Source organism: Panulirus ornatus, chromosome 17 (genome assembly GCF_036320965.1).
Source record: "Panulirus ornatus isolate Po-2019 chromosome 17, ASM3632096v1, whole genome shotgun sequence".
NCBI classification, from domain to species: Eukaryota; Metazoa; Arthropoda; class Malacostraca; order Decapoda; family Palinuridae; genus Panulirus; species Panulirus ornatus.
In genome coordinates, this window is record NC_092240.1 from 52063434 (window position 1) to 52075426 (window position 11993).

An 11993-nucleotide genomic window follows, 5' to 3' on the forward strand; every position below is an offset into this window, starting at 1 on the left:
TCAACTTTATGATGAAAAAATGGTGAAATATTACTGAACCAGGGAAGGATAGGTAGAAATCTTAAAGTCATCTTTTTTCAAGTTTATTCAGAAATTAATATGAGAATAACTACTAATACTCTATAATACAAAAACTGTTAATCCTTTGTACATCACATCTTTTTTTATTCATAACACAATTGTGATAAGTAATCATGTCATCAACAATAAAATGCATTTAGCTATGATTCTGTGAATGAAAAACATCATACAAGAAGGAAAATACATTTTTCATAATCAAGTTGGCCTTAAAGTTAATCAATACAAATGTTCAATTAAAGCTTAGCACATCACCTGTTACAAAAACATATCACAAGCATTTCCTTGGCACCAATAATTATCAAGCCATTTGTAATGAGTATCTTTCAGCTTTAAGAAGGCAAAACTAGTCTGCTGTATTCTTTCGCTTTTTATATAGATATCTTGACTGGCTTGTACTTCTTGCCAGGGTCAGGAATGTAATACTTCATCCAACATTCCATGAATGCAGCTCTGCGGGACCACGGTTTGAAGTGACCATTCCAGTGTAACAACTTAGCCTTTTGAATAAAGTGTTTTGAGTAGCTTGCTCCCAGAGATACACCTATGAAAAAAAAAAAATGTTATTAAATACATCAATTTACTCTTATCCACAATTTTTTTTTTTTTTTTTGTAAAATTTGCATTATAGTTCTTTAACACCATAAGTAACTAGAAAACACACAAAAAAGGAAATGCCCTACTAAATCAAATCAACATAATGTGAACAGACATACCAGAATGTTAAAAAAGAAAAAGCATTCCTTACTGCTGTAATTCATCTAAGTTTCCTTAGTGACAATAGTTTGTTAGCCAGACTGCTTAACTAAATGTAAGTGCTTAAGACTGGCATTCTGCTTTGACAATGTTTTCTGTCACCCAAGGATTAGTGTGTATCTTTACAACAAACAAATACTTGAACTACAATGTCCATCCACTGCTCAAGAGTTCAATTATGTAAGGAGCACTTGCAACCAACAAAAATATCAATGAAAATTCCTATAATAATTTGGAGTCCCGTGGTAATGAGTGCATGACATAAACAAGACTTGGATGAGATTTGTAGAGAAGGACTTGAATATTTACGGTATTTCAAGGTTACATCAACTATGGAAACATCAGAAGAAAGATAACATGACAATAACTGTATTTTCTCACAGTGGCCAATATATTCCCCATCTGAGGTGATAAAGGCCCTTCAACGATGATGGACAACCTCTTGAAATGATATAATTAGCCAAATTTATGGAGAAACTGTGATTTAACATATATAATTATGTCCTAATTACCAACACTTATTCTTCTTTACCTCAGAATTCATACTTTTGTCAATTCACTGTATGTCAGGATAGTACAGTGGTGTTTATGCTATTCTATTATTATTTTCATTGTCATTATTTCAGACATGTTTACTATTTCCTGCATCAGTGAGAAAGCACCAGCATGCTCGACATTATGGAATCCCTTTCAATTTTGTTTATTTCCTAAAATTTCATGGACAGTAGAGGAAAGTCAGACAAAAGAACAATGTTGTCAAATAGTGTCAACTAATGAGAAAACTGTTTAGCAGAAATGAACACTGGACAAAATTTTTTTACCCTTCTATGCAAAACTGATCTGGTTAATGAATCTGAATTATCTTACCTAAGCAAGAAATGTTTTGGTTACCAAGAACAAAATTAAGCCAAAAAGTTTAAAACGGTTAGATGACTAAAATAATTCGTTCTGAAAGATAAAGTCTAATGACAACAAGGTTATAACTGCTACTTCACCTAGGTCTCCAATATGCCAAAGGTGTGGGAGGGGTGAGGTACGCTTGTACATAACAATCAGCATTGCTGCCTCTGCCTCATCCGCCTCTGGTTCCAATCCATAAATGGGGTCACTATGGGCCAAAAATGAGAATCTGATTAAATTTTTGCACTTTCCATCTAATATTTTGTTTCATCTAGGTACAATGTCTTATATATCACATTTTTATATAAAGCAGCTCGCAGAAAAAATTTCCCAAATACTTCAGTCACAGAGTACTGCTGTACATTTATTCATATGGGGTCATACTGTCATACAAAAACCAGTTTTAATCAATTCCTCTACCAAATCTTTAGTATTGAGTCCTTTATCTACCCTGACACAACATATCAATCACTTAATGTACAAGAATAGTTTGACAAAGACATTGTAAAAACACAAGGCACTTCAGTGTATAATACTACCACTAATCCAGATGTAGCATCTTGAAAATTATGGTACCTTAATCTAACAAAATTCTTAATCCTACAAGAAAAAAATATTTGACTAACAATAACCAACAAAATACCTTCAACAATGTTGACTCATAGTAAGCTGCATAGGGTCCAAAAAATTACTAAAGCTGTGCTGGAACTACTACACAGATCTACTTTTCCTTGAATAAAACTAAGGTCATATCAAAATCAAAATAAGTGAAAAGAAAGAAATAAAGGTACTAATATAAGGTTATCTTGCAGCACACAGCAAATCTCTGTGCAGCTCAAAGTTGGTAAGCCCAGCACTACAAAAGATTGATTTTCTAGAGTAAGGCATAATTCAACAAAAGTGTTAAAGGAACACAAAAGACCTTGTTTGTTATTTGATGTTAGTCTTGTTCCAAGAAAGATTTTTCACAAAGACTAGCGCTCCCAAAGATACCTTTCCAACATCATAGGCTCTGAATTATAGGCCAAGTTGAGCCAGTGCAACCAGTTTTTTAGTCCAGTACAAGCTCCTCCTAGATGAATAAAAATGTTTCCCATAACAGTCTCTGATAATATCTTATATATCTAACTAAAAATAAGGAAGCAGTAAACTGGCTCAAGTCAACTGTGAAAAAATGCAGTTTTTACAAAATCATATCTCTTTTTAAACATAACTCATTTCTCACCACCTGTATAGATTTCAGAGCATTGCATTTCAACTCTGCAAAAACATAAACAAGTTCGATATAACCACATCCTCCACTCTGACCTGAACAACCTAAATAATGGATGCCACAAATTCTGCCTTCCAAAAGCTGGAGATGATGTATAGGTGATCTGCTTATTTTACTGAAAACTTATCATTCCATAATTAAAGGGGTCTCATTTGCCCCAGTATGAAGTACTGCCCACAAACTCCGGGTGGCTCTTCTTACAGCTCCTTCTTAGCCAGATCAGAATCAAAAGACTTTCATCCCATGAACTCTCCTGCTATCATCATCACTCTTCAATCTTCCCTTTCTGTCCACTGTGGTGTTGCTGCCCAGTGTCTGTTCTACAGGGAGTATTTCAGCCACTGTTCCTGTGAGCTTTCTGCTTTCATCCCAGCCACTAAGGACTACACCTACATCACATGACTGGCTGCTGCTTCCCAAAGTTTCGATGTGGAGACTAGCCTCATAAGGGCAGACCGTTATGATACCATACCTCCTTTTCATGAAGTGAAGTTGTGAAAATCTCTTCCTCCTTTCCCTCTACCAATAACCTTTTTTTTAAAGACAAACACTTGAAGAGCTCCAAGTAAGGTCTATATTCATTTTCTCATACTTTTTAGTTTTCCTTTCATTTAAGGTGGTCATGGACAGGGCTTGTGTTTATCTGCAACACGTTTTGGGGAAAACTCTCCAAAACATTATATACAACTATACTATCTTGATTCAACGGAAGCACATTGTTAATAAAGGTGGCATGAATACAAATATGGGTCACAATAATTCTACTTAATATGCAATGTTAAACAGCAAGAAACACTTTAACTGACTATCGCTAGTAGACAAATCAACTTCATATCTAATATCAAATAGCAAAAAACACTTTCATACGTGGAGAGGTAAACATAATGGGAATGGGCTGAGGTTGTGTAAATGATGTCAAAGGTGGTTTGCTCCTAATCATCCCGTGGATTTGAAAGTGTGGTTCATAATGCCTAACACAATATGTAAATTCTTATGCAAAGACAATACCAATACTTACTCTTTGCTGCTATTAACCCAGTCCATCAACTGAAATGAAACACCAGAGCTTTTCCAAACACTCAGGTTTGCAACAAAGACATCTGTGTTGAAGGTACATGCTTTGGGTTTGATCTTGACCCCTCTGAGCTTTGGATGCTGAAGTTGATATGTGCTGAGTATCGAGGCTTCGCCAGACTAGCTTGTTTAGAGCTTGAGGCACAGTCTTCCGAGAAAGCACCAAAATGAGAACTTCTCATTGGTACATCAATTAACTCACTGACATCACCTGAAAAAACTTAACTAATGAGGTTCTTGCACAGAGACATTAAAAAGAAACTGTAAAAGCATAACTAACTACTTATTTTGCTGGTAAAGTGGCAGTGACCAACTATTAAAACCAAGGCAATTAGTCTGTACTTAACATTTGCACTCACTTGAATATGACTGCATATTTCCATGGAAACCAACAATATCTAATCCTTGATACTATAAGCTATGACCAATATGAAGTTGTGTCACAAAATTCCTGTTTCAAACATTTCCTAATATTTGGCTACATGTGTAGCCTCTTCATTAAAATGTTCCTTCATTAAATGGATCTGCATAAAATATCTATTTTATTAGAAGACATTACTGAATGAGTAAGATTATCTACATGAACTTCAGTCAACTTTAACCTATTCTTACCTTGAACAATGACATCTGCATCTAGGTAAATGAATCTACCATCCAATTCTGGAAATATTGTCTGTAAATATATTTTGGCAAAGTGCGGTTTTCCCTTAGGTATCTGAGGGACATGTGGATGAACGCTGTAGTTTACTTTGTGCAGCTTTGTATTTGCCACCCACTTCCTTCAGTGAAATAGAGAGATAAAAGTCATTAGAACAAAACCTCAGGCCACACAAACTTGGAAAAATCAGACTAACCAATCAATGGTACTGTCACCTCCTCTCTTAAGAAACTCATTTGCAGTCCTATCTCCTTCTGCTCTGCCATACTTCACCCTATGCAATGGTTTAACAATCTCATCTCTCTTCACCATAATTCTCTCACTCCACAAGCCAACTCATCACATCCTATCAATAAATGCATTCTACAGTTCTTCAAAATATTAAGTACACCTCTTCTATACCTGTTACCACTTCCTAGCCCACTCTTGTTACTATTGCCCCTATTTTCAAGTACATACATATATGTGGACTCCTTTGGAATATGAAATTCTTTGACATTACTGCATTCCCAGTCACAGCTGTGGAGTGTGGCATCAAAGTATGTTAAGTGTAAGGACATGTCCGGGGTCAGTGTCACATGCTTTGTTGATGTTTATTGCCACTCTGTGGGAGGGTGGTCTGTGGTTGCTTGGAGAAATAGCTGGCAATCAATAATAAACAACAGATGTAAACAATAAATGGTACGGGTATGAAATGTTATTTCCCACGAAAATAATGAAACAGAACACTCAGGCAACCAACTACTATAGCATACAAAACTATAAACAGCAGTCAGCACAATAATGCACCCAGTTACAGATGTGAGCACATTGTTAAAAAAATAATAGTCTTGTAATAAAGTTAAAAGAGTGGATTAACACGTTCTTTTCTTGTTACCTTACAGTACCATAAGAAACTACAAATAAATAAGATCACAGAAAGCATAAGATGACTGCAACCCATACTTCAAAAGTGTAACCCAGTGTACAGTAACAGCTGGCTTGAGGGGTGACCAAACAGAATTTGTATTGTATCAGAACTGAGAAAACAGCAATGGATGGAGAAATTTGTCACAAGAACTGCTGAAAAAACAAAAATATACAAAATTCACATGTAACATATTTCATGCGCTACCTCGCTAACACGGGAGACAACAACAAAGTATAATAAATAAATAAATCATATTTCATAGTGCAAAGTCACCTTTATAAAAACAGACATGAAAGTCATGAACGTGAGCATAAATCGAAAACTTTGGGCTAATGATTGGTAGAGTAAAAATAAAAATGAAAATGACTCAAATGGTTGTCACATGAGAGATTCTGAAGCATATAGTGACAGGGAATGGGTGTCACCTATTCATTTTGCTTACTTTTTAGCTGCCTGAATCATTTTCCTTTGTTTTCATGAAAGCAAATTGTCATGGCAGCCTTCCTTAACACATTTCACTGCTCTGGTATTAACTCATCACCCTACCTGAAATCTGGGATGATGATCTTTGGTAATGTAACATAGAAATGGACAGGAGATTTTGTGTTCGTGACTACGCTGTTCATGGCTGCTATAACACCCAATAGGGTGTCACTATCACCAGATATGATGACTCTCACCACTTTACCTAGAATCAAGGACATATTGTTTGAAGATTAAAAACATAGCTCTCATGATATTTCATCTGGAAAAAAAGTATAAAGAGTCATTAATATCCCTGAGAAGTGAAAGTTCTCATAAATGCATTCCACAGTGTACGTAGGAGAAAAAGAGAGAAAAATAAACACATACACATAGAGAAAGAGAGTGACAAATAAACAGACAAACAGGCATATATCCAAACTCGACACACATACTGCTGAATTACAGATCAGTCTCCCTAATAAATGTGATCTTTATAATGCCAAAAAAGATAATAAGAAAGTAAATGAATGACTACTTGCAATGGAGAAACTTCATAATTAGGGGAAACACAGATTCACAGAAAGGAACTCATGCATCACATATCTCTCAAATTTCTAAGGTAGAATGATCTTCATCGCAGACCAAAGATATCAACTGGTAGAAAGCATTTGAAACTGCACTTCATCAGAGGCTGACAATGAATCTGGATGTACAAGCAGGAATATTGGGTAAAACTCCTTCAATAAGCAAACGGCAATAAGGATATGTGAAGAAAGATGAAAAATAAATTTCCTGAAAATAAAGAGATAAACTGGTGCAGTACAAATGAGTGAGATGAAATACTGCAGTACAAATGAGTGAGATGAAATAATGTAATGAGGGATGAGATGACCAGTGATGAATACTGTAAACTATTCATGCCACTGGCCAAGTGAGAAGTGGTTGAATACTCTGAAAAGTTTCGATAGGGTGTGGCAAAAGGGTAAATAGAGGACTTATCTAAACAGAATAAAGCTGAGGAAAAAAAAAAATCTTAATCCAAATTGATATATACATCTTATTATTTTAATTTGTTATAGCGTCATCATACTAACCTTGGGTTTGTGTGCCATTGTCAAAGCTGTCCATTTGTGGCAATATTCTCTGTACTGTAGTCACTTCCTTAGGCTGGCTGCCATTATTGATTTTGCCTGCTTCTATAAGCTCACCAAGAAGCACCTTTGAGAAAAAAATCAGAATATCACCATCGATTCTAAACCCAACTGCCTTCATCTTGAAGAGGTACCAGGTAATCTCTAGTTTTTATGAATGATGCACCAATACCAGTCTCCCATTCACGGCCAAACTTCACAGACTACTCCAATGTTTAGCCTCACCACTTCAACTGCCCTAATGCAACCCTATCAAAGCATGTCATCACCATATACCATATTCATCTAACTCATTCTATCCAAAAATGACCTTCCATCCTCCTGAATGTTCAGGCCCAGATATCCCAGAGCTTCCATCTTATCCTTCCATTTTCTTTCTAGGCTTCCCATCCCCTACTCCCTATATTTCTGACATATACATCCTCTTTGCTGGTTTTTCTATGCTCATCTTTTCCTTATGCCCAAGTAATTTCAGCATATCCCAGTCAACGCTCTCATCCTGAAGTGCTTCCACCACATTTGACATGCTTCCTTCTTACACAATCAACCTGTTTCAAATCACATACCATCATCTGGCAATTCATTTCCAACATATCTACCCTTTTCCATTCCTTTATATCTAAGGCCTAAGACACATCCATACACTACTATCATGACTACTTATACCTTCAAACATACCCATCTTTGTCTCTACAGACAATGATTTCATCCGCATTTTCCTCTTCTATCCTATGACTTATTTCAGCCTCTCAGGTTTCTTCCACTGCTATGATCACTCCCAGCTGTCTACAGCAACTGACTCCTTCCCGGTCCTCTCTATTTAAACTTATTGTTAAACCATCCTATCTCACCCTGCTACTGCACCTCATTACCTGACTTTTATTCACATTAACTCTCAACTTTCACCTTTCACACACTTTCTCAAACTGCAACAACAGCTTCAGGAGTTTCTCTCGGGATTTTCCAACAGAACTGTAACAACAGCTTCAGGAGTTTCTCTCAGGGATTTTCCAACAGAGGTATATTCTCCCCAACCAACTCCCATACTGGAGAGCCACCCTTTGATCCAAATCTCTTGAATCTATCCTCTACTCCACTTCACTGGTGCATAGATTAAACAGCCATGATAGCATCACACATTCCTGACACAGATCTATCTTCAGAGGGAACCACTCTCCCTCTGCCATTCCTACTAACACACATGCCTTACTCTCCTATCGAAAGCTTACTGCACTTAGCAGCTTCCCTTCCATGCCATATATCTATAGCAACTTCCAGAGAGCATCTCTGTCAACCTTATCATATGCTTTTTTCCAGATCCATAACTGCCATTTACAAATCCCTTTCTTTCTCCAGGTATTTCTTACACAAATCCTTCAAAGCAAACACCTTGTCTACACATCCTCCATCTCTACTGAAGCCACAATGCTCTTCCCTAGTCAGATGCTCTGTGTATGCCATCACACCTTACAAGGTATATTTAATAGCTGTATACCTTGGTTGTTCAAACATTCGTTTTTTTCTCCTCTTACCCTTATACAAAGGTTTTAAACATGCATTCTACCATTCCTGTGACACCTTATCCTGGGCCATACAAACAACAAAGAGCTTACTAACCAATCATTAGCAGTGTCTACCACTTCCTTGAGAATCTGAACTACAGTTCCATCCACTCATGCCAAATTGCTACACACTTTTTGTGCAACACTTTCACAACTGTCTCTGTTAACATACCATACAACTGGGTTAAAATGAAAACAGTAAAGATGAATAACATACATTATACAGTATGAATAGGAGAAAAGACAGATTAAGTCTCAAAGATATGAGAATTGAACAAGGCAAGGTGAAGTCATTTGCAAATCACATTACTTAACCTAAAACATTATGGTTACAATCATGAAGGGAGATGAAAGAATTGTAAAGTTTTAAGATGAGCACAGTTCACTCCACAATGGGATCAATCAGACCACAAAGAAGACAGGTGGATTCTTATAATAAGAAATGCAGGACTAGGGGTATTGCTTAAGACACAGAATGAAATCAAATATGCATTATGAGCAGTTCAGACATTTTGTATTAATGACTAGAAGGATTAATGGAACTGTAAGTCTCGCCTGTGAAATCAATTCAGTGTGCAATATGAAACATGAAAAGCAAAAATATACAAAATATTCAACTTCAAGTGTGTAGAACTCTACTCTTTTCCACACTTAAACAAAGGACAGTTATGAATGAACTGTGAGACTATGTGCACTCATTCTACATAGAGTTAAAAATATAACACATCAAAAAGATGACAATGCTGCATCACTGATTCAAATACACTATGTTTAACCTGCATAGCTAAGTTTACTGTTCTTAAAGTACTTACATGACTTTTAGCAGCCCGAGCTAAAGGAACATTATCTGCTTGATTAGTACGTACAGAGCGCTGCTGGGAATCAGTAATGTCTCCTGGTTGCCATTTTAGTGAAGACAGGACATAAATAAGCAATAAGGACCAGCCAACGCCAGCCCCTACCACACCTGCAAATATTCGCAAGTCTTTACCATATTCAATAAGTACTGCTACATATAAGAGTGCCCCTCTCTTGCATACTCCACAAGTAATTTCAATTTCCATAATTTATCTAATACTTCAAAAATGTGATACCTGATCAGATAATATTCAAGCAGCATTCAGGTCTGTAAATCTTAACTCTAAGGGCTCTGGACCTCCCACCCCCCTAAAATAAAAGTAATACAGTAAAGCAATCTTCATCCTACTGCACAGCTTTTAAAATCTCAAAACTTTTGTTAGTAACTATTTCTATATAAGTGATCCAGTATCATCCATCCATACAATTAAGAATAATTCATGAAGAATTTTATATATGAAATATGCAAGTTTCAGAAAAAATGGTATGTTGCCTAAACCTGAGAAGCTGCATTTGTGGGGGGAACTGCTAATGAAATTTTGAGCATGGCAAATATGATCGATTCTACTTTTATACTATCAACCCACTTAAGAGACAGACACCATGGCAAACTATAAGACGACAAAGTTAGAAAGTAGAAAAAGTTACAAAAAACTTTCTGTTGCTTCTTCTCATCCTTCTAGACTGTGGGGCCTCACTTCGGATGATATGAGATAATGGAGAGCGTAACAACTAACTGTCTGAATGCAATGCAGTGAACACAAGATATGGAAGCACATCGAGAAGGTAGCATAGTTTCTTGATATATCATGAGGCAATATCTTGCCATAGCAAAATCACTTGATAAAGAAAGTTAAAAGCATTGCAGAACTAAAGCTGACTAAATCACTTCCACTACACGCAGTATAAGAAATCCATTAATATGATCTTCTTCCAAATCCAAAAGTCATTTCTGTGGTGTCCCTTAAACTGGTACCGTATCTAGAGTTATAAAGACTACGGTAATTCCAATTATATTATTTTCCACAGTAATGATCGACTACAAGCAGCAAGTCCCTAAAAATTACCATGTGATTACTACAAGGAAAAACTTTACCCACTAAAGCCCTAATACCTGTAATAAAATCCAGATCTCATATCAATATAACTGCCAGGTCTTTACATATCACTATAATTGCCAGGTCTTTACATAGTACATCTCCCACGGCGCCATTCCAACAGTTAGGGGTTTGGTCAAATAGAATTCAAATTGGAGATATTTGAAGCAGGTTAACCCTGAGCCCTTCATTCTCTCCCCGACGGCCCCTTTTATTATGAATTGTCGAAACTACCCGGTTAAATTACGTCAATTTTCAAGACCATAATAGCAATTATTACAAATCAAATTCATCTATAATAAATAACTACATAAGATACGCCAATTCATGTATCAAATATCGAGTGTTCGACATTCCTTCAATTCTACCGTAATGTCTTCCCATCTACTGTTGACAAAATGGGCCATTTACTCACAGATTTTCAATTTCGTGTGCACCATGATGTGGTATGTCACACTCTAGGACAGACAGGAGGGTTACATGTGACATTCCCTGGACGTCCAACTTCTGCAACTTGAGAGACCTGGAACACAACCGCTGTCCGAATGTGTTCATACACTTCCTCACCGACATTATAACAATAGAGATATATCATATACCTTCGATGAATGATCATATATATATACGTATAATCTATATATCATAAAATGAAATTATTTTTGATAGGTTAAAACTACTGGTTTCTTTATGTAGTGTAAATGACTATAAATTCCTCGCCAGAATGATAGATATCGGACGAGAGCCAAATGTAAACAACATCTGTTGACACAAGGCGAATTCCACATGAATATTCCTCTAGAGATTCGAGACCAAATGAAACTAAAATGAATATTTCTTTCTACGGTACACTAAGTGGCCATACATGCAGCGAGAGGAGAGATATATGATATTTGAATTATCTTGAACACCTATAGGTGTTTCTAAAATCATTCAGATGGTAGTTATAATGACGGTGATCTTATCTGACACTGACAATCAAATCAACCATCTTGAAATATCAAAGATGAAAATACCAGGAATATCAATATATGCTAGAAAACAAAATATATATATATATATATATATATATATATATATATATATAAAAGGACACATTGAATGTTGTACTGAATATAATTGAAAATATACTTATTTTTCAGTTTTTGAAAGCACTACTCAACCACATCCGTATTTTACACAATAAACTGATGTTTTTGGAGTTTTACCACAAA

The 11993-nt window shown here is 36.0% G+C and overlaps 1 protein-coding gene across 1 annotated transcript; it reads right to left on the reverse strand.

The window, feature by feature from the left end:
• Positions 1 to 248: 248 nt before the first annotated feature.
• Positions 249 to 11351, reverse strand: LOC139754761 (glycosyltransferase 8 domain-containing protein 1-like). Its single transcript, XM_071672535.1, is given in 9 exon segments — positions 249 to 622; positions 1830 to 1942; positions 4026 to 4167; positions 4170 to 4292; positions 4694 to 4860; positions 6196 to 6337; positions 7209 to 7332; positions 9640 to 9794; positions 11198 to 11351. Coding segments are annotated over 9 exon segments (1164 nt in total). The 5' UTR covers positions 11223 to 11351; the 3' UTR covers positions 249 to 449.
• Positions 11352 to 11993: the final 642 nt, after the last annotated feature.